This window comes from Colobus angolensis, unplaced genomic scaffold (genome assembly GCF_000951035.1).
Source record: "Colobus angolensis palliatus isolate OR3802 unplaced genomic scaffold, Cang.pa_1.0 Scaffold44, whole genome shotgun sequence".
NCBI classification, from domain to species: domain Eukaryota; kingdom Metazoa; phylum Chordata; class Mammalia; order Primates; family Cercopithecidae; genus Colobus; species Colobus angolensis.
Genome location: NW_012117821.1, coordinates 6828159 through 6853896, shown reverse-complemented (window position 1 = coordinate 6853896; position 25738 = coordinate 6828159). Strand labels below are relative to the sequence as shown.

At 39.2% G+C, this 25738-nt stretch overlaps 1 protein-coding gene across 3 annotated transcripts in view; it reads right to left on the bottom strand.

Moving 5' to 3' along the window:
* Positions 1 to 3102: 3102 nt before the first annotated feature.
* Positions 3103 to 25738, bottom strand: part of NT5C2 (5'-nucleotidase, cytosolic II) — a 94592-nt gene continuing 71956 nt past the window's right edge. For 2 of the 3 annotated variants that reach the window (XM_011957360.1, XM_011957361.1), the window contains 15 exons: positions 22327 to 22444; positions 21347 to 21442; positions 16558 to 16649; positions 16368 to 16425; positions 15251 to 15344; positions 14271 to 14324; positions 12677 to 12760; positions 11332 to 11373; positions 9776 to 9883; positions 9405 to 9471; positions 8581 to 8751; positions 6648 to 6699; positions 6022 to 6082; positions 5698 to 5874; positions 3103 to 4989 (listed from right to left, as the gene is read on the bottom strand). In XM_011957360.1, the coding sequence (XP_011812750.1) occupies positions 4750 to 4989; positions 5698 to 5874; positions 6022 to 6082; positions 6648 to 6699; positions 8581 to 8751; positions 9405 to 9471; positions 9776 to 9883; positions 11332 to 11373; positions 12677 to 12760; positions 14271 to 14324; positions 15251 to 15344; positions 16368 to 16425; positions 16558 to 16649; positions 21347 to 21442; positions 22327 to 22444 (1514 nt within the window). In that variant the 3' untranslated portion in view covers positions 3103 to 4749. Of the gene's footprint in view, positions 4990 to 5697; positions 5875 to 6021; positions 6083 to 6647; positions 6700 to 8580; positions 8752 to 9404; positions 9472 to 9775; positions 9884 to 11331; positions 11374 to 12676; positions 12761 to 14270; positions 14325 to 15250; positions 15345 to 16367; positions 16426 to 16557; positions 16650 to 20995; positions 21020 to 21346; positions 21443 to 22326; positions 22445 to 25738 lie in introns of all 3 variants that reach the window. The other variant, XM_011957359.1, reaches the window with a different exon arrangement.

Here is a 25738-nt window from a genome sequence, read left to right as displayed (position 1 = left end):
CCTGGAGTTGATTTCTAGGAACTTATTTTATACTTTTTGAAGGTAATTTAATAAAGAGATGATTCTTTATTAAAGCCAAAAAGTTGGATTCTGTTAGATGGCTAATAAACTCTTTTGGTTTCTTTGTATGGTGGTTTTGTCATTTTCTCTCCAAGGGCCTCATATCTGTGCTATTTTCAAGCAGTTCCAGAACAAAGGGATGATTCTAGGGCCCTTTTCTCTGACTTTCTGCTGGCATGCCGTCTCCCCTAGTGGATGACTGAGGACTGAGGATGCATGTTTCTAAGGAAGAATTAGTTGCCCGACTTCTCTGAAGTGCTTTTCCTGTCAGGGTATTAGTGACTGTGCAGTGTTCAAACAGGAGGCCAACACATGACAGGAATTTCTAGATTAGGCCAGCTTTCCTACTGCAATTCTCCGAAGTCATTGACTTGAGGTCAGGGGGTGTTCAAAATACCCACACCCTCAGGTCAAAGATGACCTCTGGTGAGAACACCCTCTCAAAGACTGGACACTGAATAAACATTTAGCAAACCCTCTTTCCAAGTATCTCAAGAACTTGTGAGATGTGGAAGGACTGTTTTTGCCTTTCGTGGGAAAGTGTGTGCTCAGCTGCTTGGGCTCCAGTTTGTACGGGAGGGTTTATCTCAGGCCTTGTCTACTCCCCTGGCCAGACATGGCTTTGGGAAGAGCTCTGTGGGAGACCAGAACATCTGGGGACATATTTGTACCTAGTTATTTTGTGTGAAGAAACGAGGGGACCAGATTCAAAACTTGTCATTATGTTTTAAATTGGAAAACAGATTCCTCAGCCTTACAGTAAACAGTCAGCAAGTTTGAGAGGAAATGTGTGTTCAATGGGGAGTACTTTTTTTGTGTTAAACCTCTACAGAGAAACTTCTGTATATATTTTATTTTTGAGATCACACACCTTTGTTGGAACCAATCAGACTGTTGTGGCCTTGGGATGAAGACATTGTGTCTGAGGACAGGGAAAAATGGTTGAGAAATCCAGGGGTAAAGAACAGATGAGCTTTTTACTCATTCTATAAATGAATGTGCTGCCTGTTTAAAGGACTCGCTTTCTGCTGTTTCCAGATACCTAGCAGTGCGAGAACTGTGTGGTGTGCTGCATTCCTGTCATGGGAGGTGCGTGACGGGCAGTGTGGGTTTCTGGAAGTCACCTGTTTCTGCTTTCTGGCTGCCTGTGGTCATCCCTGCTCCTTGGCAGTAGTGCATGTTTTTCTTTTATCTTCAGGGTTGCTCTGGTAGCTCCATGGTAGAGAGTTCATTCTCAGGGCCTCCCAAAAGTTGTGTATCATTTGAAATTGTTCCATTTGAGGAAAAACTTTAAGAAAAGCTGAATTCCCTGATCACCACTAAAGATTGTCATGAGAAACCTAAGTATCTGAGCCCTAAACTACTAAGCCCAGTGAGGAATTGGAGCGTTAACTGTATGGCAATAGCTACATCATAGTTACCATTTTTCCCACCATCAAAGAGAGATTAAATAGTTTCCATAACATGGAATGTGGATAAGGTTCCTACCCTAATACAGACTTAAATATGCAGTTGTTTGTCTCAGGCTATTTGTGGTGAATAAGCAGAGTATTTATTTTAAAATGACCAGGCAGCCTTGGAAAAATCACTGGGCTTTAAAGTTGTTGACAAAGTATTTCTTAAATAAATACATCTGATTTAGAAATACCTAAACATGGACAAAATACTTTTAAGTCTGACATGCAACTGCATGTGGCTTTTTAAAGTGATTTCTTAACAATGCTAACGTGACTTAAGGATTTGTAGTTCTATTAAAAACCACTTCTAAAAGTATCTTAGAAAGGATAGCTTGAAGGGTTTGCCTTATTTTAGGTCTCAGAGGTATGCTTATAGCAAGAGAAAAATCTTAGGTCTAAGTAGAACACTAAACTTTCTTGGCTGTGACCAACTTTTTCTGAAGTACACCATCAGAATTTTCACTATCTCTGCAGAGATGAATGAATGTACTGGGCAATTCCTCTCCCCAAGGAAACCCAGCAGGGCCTGGGTCTGCTGTACCACTGACCAACTGCTGGGGAGGCTAGGGTCCCTGTTAGTACATGCTGTAAGGTTGGAAGTTCAGTCTAGCACTCAAGAAGGGGTTGCCTGGTGTTCTACAATGCCTGTAAATAGTGTTTTCAAAATGCCTGGGAAAAAATTCTCAAAAGAGATGGCAGAATGGTCTTCTCATGGTGTAAAACTCCTCAGGATTTTTTTTTTTTTTAAGGAAAAAAACTATACCTTTTAAAAAAGTTCGGCTTCCTTAACTACTGGCAACAGAGAGAAACTCATAATTTGTTTTAAAAAGCCCAATTATAGCTGCCCTGCCTACCCATGAACCACTGACTTCCCAGCACACTCTTAAGAATAATATACAGAGAGGCACCATTTTGCTCTGGGTCTTACGGAATCCTAGAACTCTTTAATCACACGTTTTGGTGGTCCTACGGAGAGCTGTGACTAGCAGTGGAGTTCTTGCTTATTCCAGCTGTGTGCTTTTCACTTTCTGACCTTTGGACCCAGAGAATCATTTGCCATGGAATCATCTGGCTAGTAAGACACTCTCATATGGATGCAATACAAAAAGTGGTAAATTAAAGCAAAGCCATCATGTGGTCCTTGCTCTAAAAGGGACAATATGTAAATGTACTGCTATAATAAGGTAGCTCTGTAGATGTAATAAGCTACTTATAAATTATTTGGGTTTAAGAAAACTTGACTATGTTAAAACTGGGCAACACCTCCATCTTGAATGAGAATAATTAGTAACTAGGATGACCACACAGTCTCCTAACATGGGCAACAGTCTAATTGTTATTGCATTGCTGACCTGATTCTTTTAAAGGGGCATATATTCCCAATGGATACCATTTAGAATGTATGTTTCTTGGATGACTTAATCTGAAGCCATATATATCCAAAGTAGTGAGACAGTATATCCTTGACTAAGTTATCAGGCTGTGTTCCCTGCTTATAAAATGATTTTTTAAAAAGCCTTACTTTACAGTCCTATTCCAAAAATATTTCTGTGAAAAAATTGTGAGGCCTATGAAGCACCATGAATATAATCATGTTAGAATGTAACAATTCTTGAATATATTTCCTTTGAAAGAAGAGAATATCAAACTGACGTCACTACACCAAATCTAAACCCACTTGAAGACCAATAGCTATTACAGTTGTGCTACAGAATAGGTCAAAGTCACCATTAGAAATATTACACTTTATTGAATTCTGGAGCAGCTAATCTACCCTCCCCTATTGACCAATGACAACAATGGAAGCAAATGATATGATGGTTAAAGTAAGAGTCTATAACCACTGTTTAAAATGTTGAAACAACTTTCACTGTACTGGTGAAACAGTTTTAATACCCTAACATACACAGTAATAATTCATTCTTGTTTAAGACAAGAAGTGATTTCAACTTGGGATTGGGATTTTTATTTTTTTGAGATGGAATTTCGCTCTTATTGCCCAGGCTGGAGTACAATGGTGTGATCTTGGCTCACCGCAACCTCCGCCTCCTGGGTCCGAGTGATTCTCCTGCCTCAGTCACCTGAGCAGCTGGGATTACAGGCATGCGCCACCACGCCTGGCTAATTTTGTATTTTTAGTAGAGATGGGGTTTCTCCATGTTGGTCAGGCTGGTCTCAAACTCCCAACCTCAGGTGATCCGCCCGCCTTGGCCTCCCGAAGTGCTGGGATTACAGGCGTGAGCCACTGCGCCTGGCCTCAACTTGGGATTCTGAAGTGAATTTATTCACGCTACTTTAGTAAGGTTCTGGCTTACAGAGCCCTCTTCCCATCCTCTGATGTTCAACTTTAATATACAGCAATCAACTCTAGAGGATAAAGAAATCTGGATTTGGGTAGCATGAGCCACAGCTATATAGCCCACACTAATTAATGTTCTGTAGTATAAAAAGGGAGTTCTTCTCTTTCTTTTCTGGGGGCTTGTTCCTTTGTCCGCTTGCAGCTAAATTCTTTCTATAGATTCAGCACAGATAAGAAAAAGGTTGTTTTTGGATAACAAATAATAAGCATTTGTGCTATTAAACAAAAAACAAAAACGGTAATAAGGAGACTGTCTTTTCCCTCAAAATAGAGGGAATAAAGCAACTAGAGAATACTTCTGTGCAAAGCCAGTGACAGAGAAGCAGCCTTGCCAGAGTCACTGAGGATGACTTAAAGGCTTATCAAAGGAAACTTGACCTTAACAGAGACTACATTTGATCATGGAAATAATACATTTCTCCACTGTTATACAAGACCATGTAATGCACTGAAAAAGTTGGATCTTGGAGTAATAGCACAATTTGTAACATTACAGATCACCTCTTCCCACTCTGTTCCACTCTGAGACTCTTCTCCTTTTCCTCGTGTATCCAGATACACTGACATATGGATGATTTTTTAAAAAGTGTCACAAGCCACAATGGAGCCATATACATGCAGTTCAGCCGATTTTACCCTTATTTTCTTCTAATACAGACTCCATTACAATTTTGGACCATCTGCAAAGAGTACAGATACACAAAACCAAAACAAGTATCTATGATAAGAATAAAATCTTCAGAAACTTTTCAGATGTACCTTCATGGAGCCCCCTCCCTCCCCACCCAGTAGAACCCTAACAGGGACATCGTTTGTTCCCGCGAGTCCTGCCAGGACTTGTTTAATGGGTGCTCAGGGTTTTGGTTTTCCTCCTTATTCTTCCTCCTCCTCCTCCTCCTCTTCATCATCATCTTCATCATGGCAGTGTGTAATTTCCTGGGGGGCCAGTGGGAAGAGGTTGGGAGGTTTAATCTCACTAATTGATCGTGTCAGCTGGTGCCGCTTGTAGTCAGTGTCTTTGAAATCCACTGATGTGCGGTTCCGGGTGGCAAGAGGAGACTCCATCTCATTGATGTCTACGTGTGTGTGCTCCACCGTTGATTCATGAGGCATCTAGATAGAAAAAAGCTAGAGGCTCAGAGAGCAGGCAGAACAAAGTAGCTACTTCCCAAGTCCTAACCCCTCTCCTCTTGTTACGTGGCCATGCAGTTACATCTATAATGGACCACAGGACAAGTCAATATAGACTTATCTTCATAGAACTACTTATAGTTGCCTGTCTTCCTCTCTCCCTGCCCCTCAAAATGGTGCCCATATTGTCTACTGCAGCCAGAAATTGGAAAAGATGGAGAGGAAAGTTTATCTTCTACTTTACAGCAAAAACAAATTAGTCCTGAAACAGATCAGAATATAGGAACGTAAAAACCACGTTTTCTTTTTCTTGAGACAGGGTCTCTCGCTGTCACCAAGGTTGGAGTACAGTGGAGCAATCACAGCCCACTGCAGCCTCAACTTCCTGGGCTCTATCAGTCCTCCCACCTCAGCCTCCAAAGCGCTGGGGTTACAAGGCATGAGCCACCATGCCTGGTCCACATACAGCTTTTAATAGAGTAGACTTGAGAGAGTAAAGTTATACCCTGTAAATTCCAATATTGGTTCTACTTTCTCAAAGACCCCTTCTTATGCAACCATATAACCTGCCCCTGGGGCTCTGTACATCAGAAAGAAATGTTCAAACTATCTCCTGTGCCATCTCACAAAGCTGGTTGCTGACCCTGGACTTAGAGTACATCTTGGTTGTCAATTATAGCCTTAACTCACCAAGACATGGGCAGCCCTGAAGAGGTAGCTGAATGGGTAATACAGCAGGTTGATGAAAGATGCTGCATAGAGGTCAGCGTAACGCATCACTTGACTGGCAAAAAGAGTCTGCCGGGAGCCACTGCGAAACAGGCTTCCCATCATCCCATAGCACATGTCCATGTCATGAGTTACTTTCTACAACAAAGAACAAGATTGATTCTTGGCTCATTCAACAAATATTTATTGAGCAGTAGTTGAATGCCAGTCTCTGTAAAAATCAGAAACGTGAAAAAATCATTTAAACTTATTTCCCAAGTTTTCTCCCAAATCCCATTTGGATACCTTAATACGTCTCTGGATGGAACTAATGTCTGGACGCTCATTGCTACTGCTGTCAAGATGCCTAAAGATAAAAGAAAAACTCGGTGAAAATCTCTGGGAAGAGCTTTTTTTTCTTTAAGACAATCTCACTCTGTCACTCAGGTTGGAGTGCAGGGGTGTGATTTTGGCTCACTGCAACCTCTGCCTCCCAGCTTCAAGCGATTCTCCTGCCTCAGTCACCCTAATAGTTAGCTGAGATTACAGGCATGTGCCACCACACTCAGCTAATTTTTGTATATCTGGTAGAGACGGGGTTTTACCATGTTGGCCACACTGGTCTCAAACTTCTGGCCTCAAGTAACCTGCCTGCCTTGGCCTCCCAAAGTGCTGGGATTACAGGCGTGAGCCACCGTGCCTGGCCTGGAAAGAACTTTTTTTTTTTTTTTGAGATGGAGTTTCACTCTTGTCGCCCAGGCTGGAGTGCAATGGTGCAACCTCGGCTCACTGCAACCTCCACCTCCCCGGTTCAAGCGATTCTCCTGCCTCAGCCTCCCAAATAGCTTGGATTACCGGCCTGGAAAGAACATTTTTTATACCTAAGTGATTCCTGAAGAAGTTTTTAGGAAAGAAATTTTTAGAAAACTTACTTGTAGAGTTCAGCCAAGAAAATATCCAAGCTCTGAAGTTCTTCGAAAAGTGCTAGTTAAGGTTTGGAAGGAAAAGGAAGGTATTTTAAATAAATAAGCACCCAGTTCTTAACTGCTGTTAAAACTAAAAGGTTGCAGATGTGACTGAAAAGTATAACCTGGGACTAACGTGCTCTAGGTGGAGTGTATAGTGACCTCCTCTTCCCCTCTTCAGGATAACCCACTGATACCCACTTGGAGTCTGACAACAGATGAGCACAATCACCTTCTCTTTTTTTTTTTTTTTTTTTTTTTTTTTTTTTTTTGAGACGGAGTCTCGCTCTGTCGCCCGGCCTGGAGTGCAGCAGCCGGTTCTCAGCTCACTGCAAGCTCCGCCTCCCGGGTTTATGCCATTCTCCTGCCTCAGCCTCCCGAGTAGCTGGGACTACAGGCGCCCGCCACCTCGCCCAGCTAGTTTTTTGTATTTTTTAGTAGAGACGGGGTTTCACCGTGTTAGCCAGGATGGTCTCGATCTCCTGACCTCGTGATCCGCCCGTCTCGGCCTCCCAAAGTGCTGGGATTACAGGCTTGAGCCACCGCGCCCGGCCATGATCACCTTCTCTTTAACCGCCTTTCCTCCTGCTTAAAAACCATGACGACAATTTTCCCTTCCAGCTGCATGCTCATTCTGAGCTTGTAAAAATATCAGAATTTACACCGTCTCAGGTGTAGTCAGCTAAGCAAATGTTAACAGTCCCATTTTCAGATGAAAGACTGAGAATTAGGTGACTTGTCCTGAGTCACAGGTCCAGGGCTAGATCAACTAGATTTCCAAAACTTCATAGGCAGAAAGTTGCAAATGTGAATGAAAGGCTAGCCAGAAAATCCCACTCATGGTACAGACAATAATAACAGCAACAGCCAGTATCTATAGCATGCTTCCTGTGTGTTGCAGCCTTTGTCAGCCTGGGTTCCTCGAGACAAGCCCTGTCTCCTTCATCTACTGTATATATAACACATTTTCTTCTATTTACCATCTTTAGGAGAATTGAGAAAAGTGTTACTCAAATAATTTTCTGTATTCAGCTGTTGGAAAGGTAAAATAACGATAATGGTAATAATTTTATGTGTTTCAGATGAGGAGCCTTGGTTGAGAAAGGCTGTCATGTCTGTCTATCTTTATACACATACTGCCTCCGTTTTTCATCAACTTTAGGAGGTAGGTATTATCCCCATTTTTACATTTGAGGAAACTAACACACAGGGTGTCTCATTAACTTGCCTAAGGGCATGCAGATTTCAAGTTATGGAGCCAGGGCTCCTACCCCAGGCAGGCTGAGTTTCCGGAGTCACCTTCACCACGCTGCAAGTAATAAGCATCAAGGCTGGCTGGAGAACTTGTGTATCAAACACTTTTACAGAACTATATCTGTAACTTAATTCAGCATAGTGTATATACTGCATATACACCATGTAGCTTAGTTCAAGGATACAATATAGCTTCATTCTCTAGATCTCAGAAAAGTCAATTAAAAATACCACAGGTGATTAACATTCAGAGCCATCACTGCCCCAGAATCACAGATATGGGCTGTTGGCAAAGAGACTGAGACTGCTAGGCATGGTTGGGGAAATATGGGACCACAGAGGAAAAGTTGAGCTCCAGTTCACAACTTAAAGTGTTACTGTAACACAACTCAAGACACCAACATTCTGTACTTAACCTCCAAGAGAGTCAAGAAGGTTAAACTAGATAACCTCTCATATTTATTCAAATTCTGGAGTTTTGTGAAATAGCTGAATATTCTATGGGAAGGAAGTATCCAAATATCAAGGCCTACCTTTTGACCACCTCTGACTTCCTGAATACAAAGTAATGGTTTATCAAAGAGGACTTGATTTAAAGCTGGTCATTTAGATATAAATTGCATCAAAGATTTATGAAATGGCTTACAACTCTTGTCGGTCCAGACATGCAGCTCCTGTGCAAGTTCGGGAATCACCAAAAAAGTTCGCCACCCTTGCCGTTTTTTTGATTTTAAAATGTCCCCAAAAATGTGATCTCCAATATACAAAATGTCTTTTCCCTTGGCTCCCAACAGATCACAGATCGTATCAGAAGAACCTGAAACAAGAGTGAACAATGAGAAAACTGTCTCTATATTAAAATCAGTCTTCCAATAGTATTCAACCATTAACTATGATTCATTTTGTTCTTATAGTTGTATGAGGAATAGTCTAGGAAAAAAAAAGACAAAAGACTCACCATTCTCTTCTTACTGCCTTCTAAGACAAGGCCTTCAGCTCCACTGTGCTGACCAGAGCTCTTGATCACCAAATCCAAGAGCAACAAAACTACATCCTCAGCTTAACCTTGAAAAGAGCCACTGCCAATTTCATCACAAATCTGCCATTAAGCTGGCTTTATTCAACTGTTTCTAACTCCAACATACTATGTACCTATACCATGAAACTCCTTGAGAAACCCTTGAGAACATATTGAGAAGTACCCCCAAGTGATTCCAGGCACTGAGAAAAGCCTCCAATAGGATTTTAAAAAAAAGAAAACTGATCGTTTTAGTGAAAATCAGATTCATTAGGATATACTAACTGCTCAAACCCAGACTCCTATTGCATTAAGAGGTGACTGACTATTTACCTTCAGTAGATGACATCTTAGACCACTAAAGAGTACATGTGGCACTTTGCTGAGATCACCAAAGCTTTCACAGTGAGGTCTGAGCAAAGACATTAAATAAAGGGAAGTCTGTGACTTACCTCCTGAGTAGACGATACCATGCTGTAGGGGGCCTGTGTAGGTACCAATTTTCAGCTTGCCAGTTTTCTGTGTGAAGAATATGGATTTTGTAATACTTGATCATCCTGTCACAATCCTCCCCTCACCCCACAACCCTCCCAGCCCATCCCCCACCACCAGTGCTATTTGGCCAGACAGCCAAATGAATGGCACTTACTCTTTTCAATTAGTGGGTTTGTTTGGCTGCTTCAGTTAAGACCAAAACTCTTAATTTCAAAAGAGAGATACGGCTAATAAAAAAAAATTCCTGTTTCCTTACGGAGAGTAAGAGTGGGGAAAGGAGAAACATTAAGGACAGTGTACTAGCAGACAGATCATCCTCATGACTTACAGTATCCACTTGACGCAGTACTGTGCCTTCTCCAAAAAAGAGTGGTTTCCGTGCATCCACCAAGATCAGATCAAAGTAGGACTGCCATGGTCGATGGGAGCTCCCAGGCTGATGAAGGAGAAACAGCAAAAGTTGAAACATCACTCCTTACTTTAAGGCATTACTATTTAACTCACTCAGATGCAAGGAATATAAAAATACTAAGTATAGCCAGAAGATCCCACTATTTTATTTTTCAAAAAGGTGTTGTGTCAGCCAGGCATGGTGGCTCATGCCTGTAATCCCGACACTTCGGGAGGCCGAAGCGGGCGGATCACAATGTCAGGAGATCAAGACCATCCTGGCCAACATGGTGAAAATCTGTCTCTACTAAAACTACAAAAATTAGCTGGGCATGGTGGCAGGCGCCTGTAGTCCCAGCTACTTGGGAGGCTGAGGCATGAGAATCGCTTGAACCCAAGAAGGGGAGGATGCAGTGAGCCGAGATTGTGGCACTGCACTCCAGCCTGGCAACAGAGCGAGACTCCATCTCAAAAAAAAAAAAAAAAGTATTGTGTCTATATCCTTTGGGAAGCAGACAAGGTATAAAGAATAAATAACTGTATTCTACATATTAAATTGTTTCATCTACTACTAAACTACAATAACTTATTTTATAGCACTTTAATATATGAAAGTGTGCTCAGCTGAAATTTGCTAAAAGGAGCTCAAAAGAGCTAGGGAGAGATGCAAATCAATACCCAAGGGACAGATTAAGAGAGAGGTAGATCAGCATTAGAGCTCAAGTATACAAACTAACATGGAACTATTAGGAGATTTTACTGGTTGCATTCTCAGTATGATGGCTCTAGGTATACATTGGGTTTTGGCTCATAGTGTAAGCTAATCACAATACTAATAATGAGTTATGCCCATTAAAATCATGACTATCCTGAAATGGAACCCTGGCATTAACCTTTTAAGACCAACCTGAAGGACACTGCACCCTGTGATTTCAGGTGTTCTCACAACAGATTTGCTGATGTTTATTCACTGAAGTCTAGACTAAGATTCTGTAAGTATGTGACTAAGTTGCAAGGAGTATTCCTTAAACCTAAGTGCAGCCCTTTTGCAGAAATAAATATCAAGGTTAAGTGCTGTCTTGGCAAAAACGTAGCAACAACTAATACAAAATCTAGAAGTTGTCAAGAATATACATACATTTTCTGTTTTAATCAAGTATCTTCCACAACCTGAAAATTCCTTTCATTGCCACACAAACTTAATTCTGCATAGAACTTATTGGGCATAAAATTATTCTGATCCCATCCTACTAAATATCACATGAATATCCCTTTTATTTCTGTCTACTAAGTATTCAAGTTGTGGACTCTAAATTAGCAATTTGATTTTAAATTCTACTAGCTCCTGGATTCTAATGTTAATGAAGATTAGACAATAGGCTTAAAAAGTAGGACTTTTCTGGGTGGGTTCTGACCAATTCTTTCCCCCTTAATATTCCAGAATGATTAAATGCATTCATTATTACTAAAGCAATGGTCTACTAAGTCACATACCTTGGGGCCATGTGGGAAGTCAAACAGGTAAGTCATAATTTTCTGGAAAAAAAAAAAAAATTTAACATAAGGTCCATATACTACTTTTGCAAAAGGCATATAACCTAAAGAAATTACAAGCTCTTCACAAAACATGTCTTCTTCAACACAGGACTCACCACATTCTTGTTTCCTCTAAATTTTACGAAATCATGGCAGTGGAAGCCAGAAATTAATGCTTTACCATATACCAAAAATAAAAAAAGGCTTCTGACATTCTCAGGGAGGATACATACTTCCTCTGGAAGATGTTTTTGAACACACATTTGGAGGTAAGGAGCATATGAGGTAGGAGTACAGGGAAAACTAATGACTCACACAGAAATAACCTATCACTTTGGCTTTGCTACTACCATCCCTAGACTAACTAAGTCAACAAACCAATGGTTTATATAAGACTATTTACTACAAATCACCAGGTGTCTAAATCAAGTTTATATGTACAGCAAATTGGGGGAAGTGGAACTTCTTGCTAGTACTATAAACTTGTGTCTCAGCAAAGTAAGATGAAGTTAAGGAATTAGATCAGTTTTTCCACATGCTTTAATCATGGGAAAAAATTGTTTTTAAGAGGTAGTAAATTTTGGGCTGGGCGCGGTGGCTCACACCTGTAATCCCGCCACTTTGGGAGGCCGAGGTGGGTGGATGACGAGGTCAGAAGTTCAAGACCAGCCTGTCCAAGATGGTAAAACCCCATCTCTACTAAAAATACAAAAAAAAAATTAGCCAGGCGCAGTGGCAGGCACCTATTGTAATCCCAGCTACTTGGGAGGGTGAGGCAGGAGAATCACTTGAACCCAGGCAGCAGAGGTTGCAGTGAGCCGAGATCACACCACTGCACCCCAGCCTGGGTGACAGAGTGAGACTCTGTCTCAAAAAAAAAAAAAGATGTAGTAAATTTTGATGGCTAAGAGCCCAAACATCTGTGCACCATCTATTGCTGCAGGTCTTCCAACAGCAGGGAAGTCATATATACACATCAATAAGGGATGCGACTGCTCAAGTTTATAGAAATGATGCTCCAAAGAGACACAAAAGCCATTTTAATCTTTACAAATGTTTTAAATAACCCCAAGATTAAAATTTTCAAGTAGCCAATCATAATCCGTGAAAATGGCTAAAATAAATTTCTAGAAAAATTTAAGAACCACTGTTATCCTGTATATTTTTGCCTTTTTACTGTTTGAAAATGAGAAGGCAAGAAACTACTTTCACTTAATAAACTTCTATCCTCCTGTCTTCACAGTTCTTTAGGCCAAAATAATTCCACTGAATAAATAAACAAATGTAAACATTAAGCACTTACATCTGTATATTTATAGTCACTGTTGGTAGCAAGAAATACTTTCCCTACTTCCTTCATCCGGCTCAGAAGCAAAGGCAGTTTTCCCTGAAATGTAATTGGATAATGAGTGAAACACAAAAACATTATCTTTATACTTTGGAGTTGTCATATACTGGATTTCTGTGCACAACAGGAATGGGGGAACCTTTTAAGGGTTAGCTGATTTCAGAATTTTGCACTTAAAATCCCACATTATCACTATAAATGAATAAAGTATTAACATATGTAGTATACACAGTGTATACAATAGATTTACATGTAAAATTATATTTTATCAGGGTTATATGGCTGTTAACAACATATCTCTACCTTCCTCATGATGTCTGCCTCAGGAGTTTAAATTAACTTAAATTAACTTGAGATTTCTTGAAGTATGTGAGGTATGTTAGAGATCAGGAGAAGCTGACTTAAACATGCTCTACATAGAGAGTATAAGATATGGCTTTCAGTGTGTATACTATGGTTTTATAAAACACCTTGCAGAATGAAATGACATGTGCAGATGCTACCTAGAAATACCCACACCCATGTGCGCTTAAATGAGGAAATTCTAACCCCTCACGTGCCTGGAAAGAAAAATACCTTTTCCTTCTCTCATAGCAAATAGATTCATTCCTTCACTCAAATTCTCCCGGACCCTCCCCATTCAGTGTTCTTTCTTGAAATAAGGGAGGTGGGTGAAAATAGGAGGCACAAAAACTGAAAACAAGAAATCTTTACCACAGTACTTTGAGAAAATACTGTATTCTGCTACTTTTACTCTGTAGGAAAAGAAAGAAGTATGTCATCTTGGGGCACTATGTGTGTTTAATTTTTATTCTAAAACAGTTCTAGACTTACAGAAAAGCTGTGAAAAGTAGAGTTCCCATATATTTTTCCTCCAGTTTCCCTTCATATTAACATCTTACATAACCACAGTACAATTATCAAAAGTATGAAATTAACATTGGTACAATACTATTAACCACAAATTTTTTAAAAATTTTATCAGGTTTCCCAATATTGCCTTTTAAGGTATTTTAAAGCTTTCCTTATTACTCTCTGTTGACAGGTTAAAGGCATTTTAAATAACGGTAACATATATGCACATTTTTGAGATGATCTAGTGTGGTAGTTATCATTTGGGTATGACTCAGCTTTACTACTTACTAACTGTGTGACCTTTGGCAAGTTATTTAATCCCTCTATTTCTCAGTTATCTATAAAACAGAGGTAACAATAATACCTAACTCAGGGTCATACAGAAGATTAAATGGCATAATGCATGTAATCACTTAGCATGGTGATGTGTATACAGTAAACCTCTAACTGCTATTATAATTGAAGCTAAATGGACAAATGAAATACTGAGTCTTCTTGCCTATCAAGAAATGGAAAAACTCTACTAAGACCTATGCTCTAGCTGAATATTCTTGGTGATTATATCTGGCACATACTATACCAAGACAAAGAAATCTCTTCCTTTGTCCATTTCATTATAAATCAGCTTGTTATTCATTTCCCTAATAGGTAAAATGAGCTATTATGCAGATCTATTTTCCCTTATATTACTTACATCTTTGACGACATACTTCTCAAGATTTTCAACTGTCTTTTCCTTAAGGGAGCCCTAGGGGAAGAAAAAAAAAAGGAATTAAGAAAAGAACAAAATCAGTTTTTAACATGTAGTTTATAAGAAAAATGGTGTTTACTAATCAACCCAAATTCTTTCTTTTTTTGAGACAAGGTCACCCTATTGCCCATGCTAGAGTACAGTGGTGTAATCTTGGCTCACTGCAGCCTCGACCTCCCCAGGCTTAGGTGATCCTCCCACTTCAGCCTCCCAAGTAGCTGGGACCACAGGTCCACATCAACACGCCTGGCTAATTTTCTGTATTTTTTGTAGAGACAGGGTTTTGTCATTGTTGCCCAGGCTAGTCTTGACCTCCTGAGCTCAAGCAATCTACCTGCCTCGGCATCACAAAGTGCTGAGATTACAGGCATGAGCCATCATGTCCAGCCCTAAATGCATTTCTTAAGGATTTATCAAAATAGAAAAGTGACAAACTACAGAAGGCCAGAAAAAAGTAGCAGGTATGATTTGCTGCAACCCTGCCTCTAAAATTTGTCTTCAAAATATAAAACAGTTTCAAGTTTGAAATTAAAAGGCATTTCATATTTTATTCGTTTATAATAAATGTAAATTTAATATTAATTAATGTTAGTAGTCAGGTGGGAGGTATCTGGACAAAAAAAAATGGACCACTGTCATCCACAAAGGATATGTTAAGTATAATGTAATACACTAAAACCTAAGTTTGAGAAATGCAAACTAAAATAAAATCCAGAAGCCAAACACCATCACTGAGGAAAGATCAACATTACCTCCAAGACCAAAGACAAGAACGTATGTATTCTAGAGAGCTATCACTAGGGGGCAAATCCATTTTGTCCTTTTTTGAAAAAAGGAAATATTCTGCTCCATTTGGAAAGTTAATGCCAGGCCATAAAACACATGCCAGAAAGTGAGCGGGTGAAGAAGCAGCCTCTAGGTACCTTGTAATGAACCCAGTCAACAGCATCTCTTACATCCTGGAACATACTCCGGTAGGACATGAAGAGGTCCCCATCTTTAAATCCTGTTTCACAACTACAGAAAGATAAAAAGAACATGACAGGGGATCCAAAACAGGGCAATAAAATATATGTCAAAAATTTCCCAGGGGACCCAAAGGTTCCGTATCACATGGGTAAAGGCTGTGGCTAATGAGGAAAATAATTACTCCCTAATGAAAGTCCACTTTGACCACCAGAAATGGCTATAGTGTTCAACGGAATACAATAATTGTGAACAAATACAAAGTGATGGAAGAATATACTGAATGTAAGCTAAAAGGCCAAAGTTCCAAAAATATCAGGTTTTTTTAATTTATCACTTTTTAGAAACAGGTTGAAGAAACATTTAAAACTTAAAATTGGTCATTTAGGTTCTTTCCACCCTGACTTTTCTGACACTGTCCCTAAGTACAAAGGTACTGTCCATTTTTTATTTAGCTCAGTGACTCAGCTTTCCACCAAATTTAGTGTCTTCAAGTAGATAAAGCCCAAAGAGGATATGAAGTTAGCCAACTCTGGTATATATGGCTAAACTTTCAGTATTGGCTATATAATTCTCCCTAAAGGAAGAGGATAACTTGTTTAAGACTTATGCAAAATTTTACTTCTGGTAAGATACACAGTATTTATTCCTTAATCAAATCTTGCCGGGCCTGGAAATGAAATTAAATTACCATCCCAGAATGGCTCCTGGGTAGCTGCTGTGAAATGAGTTGGGGGGTTTTAGTGTAATTCTGCTTGGACAGATAATCATCACACAAACCTCCCACTCAGTTGTCACAATTAGCACCTCTGCTGGCCGTCTTCATTCCCAGGAGAAGCCAATCAGAAGTGGTGGCTGCAGCACACTGGCAAGGAGAGGGGCCGTGTGGGAGGTGAGAGCCTGCATGGAGCTGCTGGTGCTGTCCCATCTCTCAGGCTGGCAATGTGGCATCTCTCACTAGCACTAAATTCACTTTAGAAAAGCAGAAAAGACCTACAATGGCCAGTTCTCTAAAACCCTGTGCATTAATTTAAAAAAATCAATTGGAAAAAAAAAATTATACTATGTACATACCTGGTATATCTGGGACAATTAGTAAAAAAATCTACTAGGCAGGCCAACAGGTAGGTCTCTGAAAAATGAAGAACAGATACTCATAAGCTATAATGAAATAATTCAAACTTACTTCATTATCTCCCTTGAGCAGAGACTAATGGTCACAGAAGGGAAAGCATCAGTATAAACAAGCATAGAATGAATCTACCTGGTAGGTTGAATAGTGTGTTCAGAATGTAAAATCTTTCAGTATCATCTCGCTGGATAAATTTATTTGGATACTGTTCTCTAGTTTCTGGTCTGAAAGAAAAATTTAAAAATTAAATGGTTTTTTAAATAACATAATAATAATTGGGAAATAGCATTATTCAAAAATTAACTCAAATATTTTGATGGCTATGTGCAAGACAGGATTCCGAATATTAAGCATGGGTAGCTATGAAGATGGATGAGTTCAGGTTCCAGCTCTTTTTCAATTTTATTTTATTTTATTTTATTTTATTTTTAAGACAGAGTCTTGCTATTTTAAGTCCAGGCTGGACTTAAACTCCTGAAGATTGCTCAAGCAATCTTCCCACCTCAGCCTCCCAAGTAGCTGGGATTACAGGTATGATGTCCAGCTTAGGTTCCAGCTCTTAAGAGAGTTGTCAGTGTGGTAGGCGAGATGGGTCACATACACATATAATTATACAGTAAAAAATCACAACTACCACAAGAGAGGTGCAAAAATTTATGAGAAAACCAAAGAAGGGAACACCATTTCAACTTAAGGGGTAGAGAGAAGCAAATGTGAGGACTAAGGAGAGGAAAATCTAGGAAGGATTCATGCATGTGCTGGCATATGACCTGGACCTTAAATGCTAGGTGGACCAGTTGTGAAACTAGTCCAGTTTGGGTAGAGAAAGGAGAGCAGAGAAAAATTAAGCTAGAAAGATGGGTTGAGGCAGATTAAACTACTGTTCCTACACCATTTAGGGGCAAGAGGGTACTACTGACAGTTTTAAAGCAGAGGGATAATCCCATCGGGGCTGAGTTGTAAAACAAAATTAAATTAGTGGCTGTTTTAGGATAAACCGGGGAAAGACAATGTGATACACTCCAACAATGGCCACAAATTCTTCCTGTCTCTTTGTGATGCAATTTTGTGGCTCCTCCCATTAGAACTCAGTCTATTTCTCTATCCTTGAATACAGGCTTGTATAGCAGGAAATGAGATCCAAGCAGAGACCTAGAAAAACATTTGTGTATTGAAGCTTAATCTCTCTTGCAGCACTTGGAACCACGGACTACTACGTGCATGAGAGTGAGATAGTCTGCTGGAGGATAGAAGGCTACATATAGAAATGAAGCACTTGGCCAATAGCCTGCAAATGCCAGACATGTGCACGAAGTCATTCTAGATTAGATGCTATGTTACCCAGCAGCTAACCACAGACATGTGAAAGAGCGTGGAGAGATCAGCTGTGCAACGCAGAATCACCCAGTTGACTCCTAGAATTTTTTTTTTTTTTTTTTTTTGAGACAGAGTCTTACCCTGTCGGTCAGGCTGGAGTGCAGTGGCGTGACCTCAGCTCACTCATATATTCAAGAGAGATTACCAAGGTAAAATAAGACCCAGCAAACTGAGCAGATTTGGCTGGGGGAACATTAAGAGTCAAAGATGATGATGTCCATGCTAAGGTGTCTCTGAGAGGGGGTTGGTACGATGAATGAAAATATGAAAACTGAATAACAAGGGATGTAAGAGTAGTCCTATTTTGGTGATACTAAGCTTGAAGTAAACAGATTTTTATCAGGCAACTAGAAACAAAGGTCAAGAACTTAAAACAGAGATTCGGACTTGAGAGATAACTGAGATCATCTACATACAGATACTAGATGGAATTATGAAGAGTATTAGAGGAGATGAAGCCACTTAGTGTGCAGGGAAAGAAGAGGAGACAGAATAGAACCATGAAGAAAATTCAGGGTTTAAAAGAAAAAAAGCCAGTGAAGCAGAATTTGTTAAAGATGCAGAAACACTTCTAAAAGAAAACATTTCAGAGAAACTCAAAGGGAAAAATACTAAAATATAAAAATGCACAATTCTGACAGTGAATATATGGAGATTAACAATCTAAATAAAGGAAATCAAATTTAAAGTTCACACGCAGAATGACCTGGATAAATTCCTGCTTGGGTTTCTTAACTACAAATGGCATAAACTCCAGTTAGACATACAAAATCACATTAGCTCCCTGTCTTAAGTCACTCTTCTGAGATGAGAGCTCCCAATAATGAATAACTTTGTAGAGTATCTCATCTTCTAGCTTTCCAAGATTTTCTTTAATAAAAGTAAGGTGGAAAGTAACAGGAAAAATACATTTTCTTCAGTCAGGTTCAATAAGCTGACACTGTCTCCTTAGATACAATATACTTCCCTATTCCCTCCATCATTAAAGGAAAATTCCTTTACATAAAGATGGTTAACAGTTATTTATTAGGCAGTTAGAACCCAAATTGATTTATAAATATAGTTAGCAATTACATTGTAAACTTCAGTGTCAAATCACACTAGTATATATTTAAAATAAAAATCAATTTGGGGGAGGAAATGTATCATAAAAGAAGAAATGCTACACTTGGAATGGGAAGAAAAGAGTTATAGCACAGATTACTACTAACTTTCTGTGACCCACAGAATAAAGATTTATCAAAATATAAGGTCCTAACTTATGAGCAAAGCCTGAAGGAGCCCTTCTTTTCCAGCCCTACCACTGTAATAGCTGCGATAACTGTTTCTTTCTTTTCCTCTATCTTCAGTCTCTTTTTTAATGGGAATTTTAATTTTCTGAATTTATTTTTTTAGGGGGGGATAGGGTCTTGCTCTGTTGCACAGGCTGAAGTACAGTGGCACGAACACAGCTCACTGCAGCCTCAACCTCCTGGGCTCAAGCAATCCTCCTGCCTCAGTCTCCCATATAGCTGGGACCACAGGCATGCACCACCATGCCCAGCTACTTTTTGATATTTGTAGAGACAGGGTTTTACTTTATTGTCCAGGCTGGTCTGGAACTCCTAGGCTCAAGCAGTCTTCTTTCCTTGTCCTCCCAAAGTGCTGAGATTACAGGCATAAGCCACTGTGCCTGGCCAGTTTTCCTGTTTAAAGACTGCACAGTGCTAAGTGCTATTTGAATGATTCTGCATTTACTCATAAATGACTTATTTTTTAAACTATTAAATGCATTAGCAAAAGAGCTATGTGGAAACCTTATTGGCTTATTTAGGGGAATAGAGGAAGTCTGTTGATCTTGAGTTAGTAAATGAGATCGTAGTACTAATTTATCCAACTGCTTCTCTTTTCTTCTCTGCCTACCCCTCCCTCATAATACAAAAATTCCTTTTTAGACATAATAGAACCCTGGTTCATCTTGCGATTCTGAGTTATGATGACAGTATCTGTGTATGAAATAGCTTAAGTTACTAGTATAACCTGTAATTACTTCATATTCTAAATCCTGTTTCCTGATATTTTCATGGATCCTGAACGCCATCATAAAAACAGTGAAGGAAATGTGCGTGTAATCACTGGCCTGCTCAGATGTGTCAAGATGGGTGTTTACTTCATACCATTCTCAGGTATACATGGAAATCTCTGAGCCTGTGTAATGTCAGTAATGCCAACTAAAGAGTCTTATATCAGATGCTTCAATTCTAAGGGGCATCCTGTGACCTCAAATCTATAGGAAGCTCTGGTACAATTTCAGTTGGTTTGTGCCTCTTATCACAAAAAAAGATACTGTCTTTTTAAACATTTCAATGTAGCCTAGTGTTTTTCCTATTCTGGCATCAAGAATGAATAGTAAATGGAAACATTACATGAGAGACTGACACACATCCTATTCTGGTTTTATGAGCTGTTGTTCTGACCTTAATACAATGTCAATAGTAAATAAGGTAGCATAACAGTAGAGGAAATGTATAACTGTAAAGCTATAGCTACAGAAGTTGTCAAATTGTGGCATTATGATTTTTTAAAGAAAATATTGGGACATTTCACACAAAAAAATAGTAGATACTAAATTTCATCTGCTGTTTACTAGGGTAAAAAGTTCAAATTAGTGACAATAGTGGAAATATTTTTATTTTGAAAATAAAGCTTATTCTGCCAGGTGTGGTGGCTCACGCCTGTAATCCCAGCACTTTGGGAGGCCGAGGCAGGTGGATCACCTCAGGTTGGGAGTTTGAGACCAGCCTGACCAACATGGAGAAACCCCGTCTCTACTAAAAATACAAAATTAGCCAGGCGTGCTGGCACATGCCTATAATCCCAGCTACTAGGAAGGCTGAGGCAGGAGAACTGCTTGAACCTGGGAGGCGGAGGTTGCGGTGAGCCGAGATCGTGCCATTGCACTCCAGCCTGGGCAACAAGAGTGAAACTCCATCTCAAAAAAAAAAAAAGATAAAGCTTATCCTTATTTGTTTTAAACATTATTACCACATATTCATTTTAACCTTATGTTTAAATTTTTTTAATGACCCAATCAAATGTCAGGATTCAAAATTTAGATTCATTAGAATCTAAAAAGCATATTGGCTATTAAAAATCTCTTAATCATTTAAATTGCTGTAGTTTAAAAATTTTCAAAGCATTTGTATATACATACCTCTTTTGAACAGCTACCTGAGAACTGTATTAGAAAGAAGAAAATAAAAATCTTAGAATTTCAAATAAGTCAAAAACTACTAATAAGTTCTTCTGGGCAAGTTTCAAGATTAGTTTTGTTGTATGCTGTACAATTGGAAGGCACTTAATTTAAACAAAATGTAATTGCTAACTATACGTCAGCTTGGGTTCCAACTGCCTAATAAATGACTGTTAACTAACCTTATGTAAGGGAATTTGCTCTTTAATGATGAAAAGTAATAGGGAAATATATTACATCTGGGGAGATGATGTCATCTTCACATTGTTTGACTTTAACATTAGAAAGAGGCTAAAGGTTCTTTGTACTCACCCCCTTATAAAGTTAAATCCATGTGCACAGACCAAGAGGTTTCCATAGGCATCGACTTTCAAAAGATTTCCATATAGTGTGTCAAAGACAAGTCCCCTATGTGAAAATGAAGACATGATTGATAATGCAAAGTAATACAGGCAATAATTTTATTTAGTATTATTTAATCATCATGAACCGACCTCATCTAATTCAAGCTTTGTACCAACTCAAGTATGTCCTAATATAGCTAAAATGAGTAAAATCTTAAAAACTAATTCTAAAGCAGCTAAAAAATATTGACTCTGTCCAGATAATCATAATTGGTTTCTGTAAGGAATAAGTGCTTAATTAAACAAGATATAAACAAAATTCCTCTTACTACACAGCTGGTACCATTCTAAAACATAGTCTTTTTTCTTGGACAACTGAGAAGGCTTATATCTTCCTCCATTAGATGCTGTATGTGGGATATATATGATAGCATCTTAAGTAAACATCATTTTCTTAATCTTAAAGATTCCCTATCAAATCCAGAAATGGTCTTCCTCCATTAGATGCTGTATGTGGGATATATATGATAGCAGCTTAAGTAAACATCATTTTCTTAATCTTAAAGAGTCCCTATCAAATCCAGAAATGGAAACTGCCAAGCTTCTATCATGTTAAGTGTATTAGAGAAACACATACCTATTTGCCAACAGCCCCAAATAGCACCACCTGTCATTACTACCCGTCAGTTTTAGTAATCTCCTTTTTCACCCATAAGTGGGTCTTCCTCAGTTGCAATAAAATGAGCTTAATTCAGGAACACCAAGATATGGTGTATATGAAAAGTTCATGGTAATTTTAGAATCAACATCAACCAACCAAAAAAACAACAAAGAATTATTCAATGTTTTTTGGGGGTTTTTTGTTGTTGCTATTAAGGATGAATTTGGAATGTCTAATTTGAGGGGTAAAGAAAGTAGTCTTAATCCAAAAATATCTTTAAAAATTACCTGGTAGGGAATGTAGAATCATAAGCAAAGCTGAGCAACTCCTGGGGATAGCCAATAGAAACTAATCTCTCCACAGTAAGCTCAAAACCAAGGGACTCATACTCCGGGGACTTGTACACTGCACAAAGAGGAGGTTTTCATTAGTTACCAGAAAGAACAGCCAATTAAAACAGAATGAAAATGAATGAATTTCTGCTCTTTCCCAATTCTTCCCCCCTCCTAATTCTGCCATTTTTCTTTTTCCCCCTCGAACTCCATGTTCTGTACTGCCCCAAGTAATTAGAAAACTCAATTGTTAGTCTGTGGAAATAGGTCATATTATATAGCAGGAGCACAGCAACAAGCTGAATTATCAAATTATTCAGTATAGTTCCTTCATTCTCAGGAAACCTATTCCAAACATTTTTTCCCTTTATTCTTTCATTCCCACGGTTTAAAAAAAAATTAGTATGCATAGCTGTGATATTAATCGTGAGAATCAAAGTACACAGAAAACTAAGGGAGGTCTATATATGTTGAAAGCTTCAGTGTTGTGCATAATTGTTGCAGAAATCCTTCAAAATGAACTTTTAAAATAATTTATTTTTGGAATTCCTGTTTGGCTTGGGTAGTTGCTTTATATGCCTTCTCTAATCAACATACTTGTTCCACTTGTTAGATTGTTTTCTGATCAGCTCTAACAATGTATGCCATCAAAATTGTATTTTGCACGTTATCATTGTAAATCAACCATAAAAAGATGTTTGTGACAATTAGGGAAATCTAAATATGAACTGGAGTTAGATACTGAAGAATTGGTCAGGCATGGTGGCTCATGCCTGTAGTTCCAGCACTTTGGGAAGCTGAGGTGGGCAGATCACTTGAGGTGAAGAGTTTGAGACCAGCCTGGCCAACATGGTGAAACTCCGTCTCTACTAAAAATACAAAAAATTAGCCGGGTGTGGTGGTGCCTGCCTGTTGTTCCAGCTAGGAGGCTGAGGTGGGAGAATCGCTTGAACCTGAGAGGCGGAGGTTGCAGTGAGCTGAGATCATGCCACTGCACTCTAGCCTGGGTGACAGAGCGAGACTCTGTCTCAAAAAAAAAAAAAAAAAAATGCCAGTGTGTATATAAAACTAAGTCTCTCCCTATCTGCAAAAGGAGCATTGAGTTTCTTACGAGTCAAATAACAGGGATTTCAGGCAATTGGGGGGTTGGGGGTTCTCTCTACTATTGTATAAGTCTGAAATTTTCCATAACGAAAAAACTTTTTAGAGTTACTACTGAAATTCAAGCATAAAAAAAATGTTGCAGCCAGGTACGGTGGCTCACGCCTGTAATCCCAGCACTTTGGGAGGCTGAGACGGGCGGATCACGAGGTCAGGAGATCAAGACCATCCTGGCTAACACGTGAAACTCCGTCTCTATTAAAAAATACAAAAAACTAGCCGGCGTGGTGGCGGGCACCTGTAGTCCCAGCTACTCGGGAGGCTGAGGCAGGAGAATCTCTTGAACCCGGGAGGCAGAGGTTGCAGGGAGCCAAGATTGAGCCACTGCATTCCAGACTGGGTGAAAGAGTGAGACTCTGTCTCAAAAACAACAAAAAAGAAAATGTTGCTCCTTTAAATAGGTTTCTTCCAAATGAAATATTTAGGTAAGCATCCTTCCATCAGTCTCCAGGAGTGAGTAAGCCATATTAAAAATAACAACTAGGCCGAGCGCGGTGGCTCAAGCCTGTAATCCCAGCACTTTGGGAGGCTGAGACGGGCGGATCACGAGGTCAGGAGATCAAGACCATCCTGGCTAACACGTGAAACTCCGTCTCTATTAAAAAATACAAAAAACTAGCCGGCGAGGTGGCGGGCACCTGTAGTCCCAGCTACTCGGGAGGCTGAGGCAGGAGACTGGCGTAAACCTGGGAGGTGGAGCTTGCAGTGAGCTGAGATCCAGTCATTGCACTCCAGCCTGGGCGACAAAGCGAGACTCCGTCTCAAAAAATAAAATAAAATAAAATAAAATAATAAAATAAAATAAAAGAATTAAAATAACAACTAAAAAGACCTGCCAGTTTCCTAAATGCCAAATGAGGCAAAAATATTCATCCTATTCTTGTAATCTCATAATAATGCAATTATTATTATATTATTATAGTTCTTCCATCTACTATTAACATCTTTAGCTTATGGCGCAAACTGATTTTTCATTGCAATTAGTCTATCTGTCCAAGTTGGTGCTAATACTTTAATGAGTGTGATTCAACTTTCCCTTCCCAAAAACAATCCTTTAGAATATTTCTGGAAATATATAACAGTAATACTAGTTGCCTCCTAGGAAGGGAACTGAGTGGCCTTTAAGAGACAGAGAAGGAGACTGTCATGTACCTCCTGTACCTTTAAAACTTATATTAATGTACATCTGTTTTTAAAATTAAACTGAAGATTTTTAAAAAGCAAGCTGGGCTTTCAAAATCCTTTAATAAATATGTGTCAGATTTGAAAACCAGAAACCTACAATTGTTAAGGTCTTTTGAGTCTCATCTCATCAGAACAATGCCAAAAGAAAAAAAAACATTTTTATTTCTTTTGTTGTTACAAGGGTAATAATAATTTAATGCCAACGCTAACCCTAGCTAACATTGTTTTTCTTTTTCTTTTTTTTTTTTCTGAGTCAGAGTCTCACTCCATTGTCCAGGCTGGAGTACAGTGGCTGTGATCTCGGCTCACTGCAACCTCTGCCTCCCAGATTCAAGCAATTCTCGTGACTCAGCTTCCCAAGTAGCTGGGATTACAGGTGCCCACCACAACACCTGGCTAATTTTTGTATTTTTAGTTGAGACGGGGGTTTCACCACGTTGGCCAGGCTGGTCTCAAACTCTTGACGTCAAGTGAGCCTCCCGCCTCAGCCTCCCAAAGTGCTGCAATTACAGGCTGAGCCACCACGCCCAGCCATGGCTAACATTTTCAAAACTGGCTATATTACCTTCTTCCCCTTAAATCCTGCCTCATCCTCTCCCATCCCCCTAAAAAAAACTTGTTGAAGACTTAAGTGCGGAATTCCTAAATCTATATAATGTATACTGTGGTTAAAAAAATAAAGTGCTATATACAGAGTAAGAGCTGGTGTATCATAAAACCAAAGGCATGGCACCTACTGTTGTAAATTTGAGTTATGTTAAAAGTATAACCACTCTCACCTTACCCTCCTCAATGCCCCATGCTCCTATCCCAGCTGCAAGTAAATCTCATTTTAGTACAATCTCCATAAAACGAAAATTATTCCTCAATCCTAACCTAGGCCCCATTTATCTCAAACTGTATTTAATGAAATAAAATTCCAGTATAGCTAAGTAATTTGGGTAATCTACTGACATTTATTCTTACAGGATGTGGTCCATATAAAATGTTTTCAATTGTTAATTTTTCAGAAGGACAATCT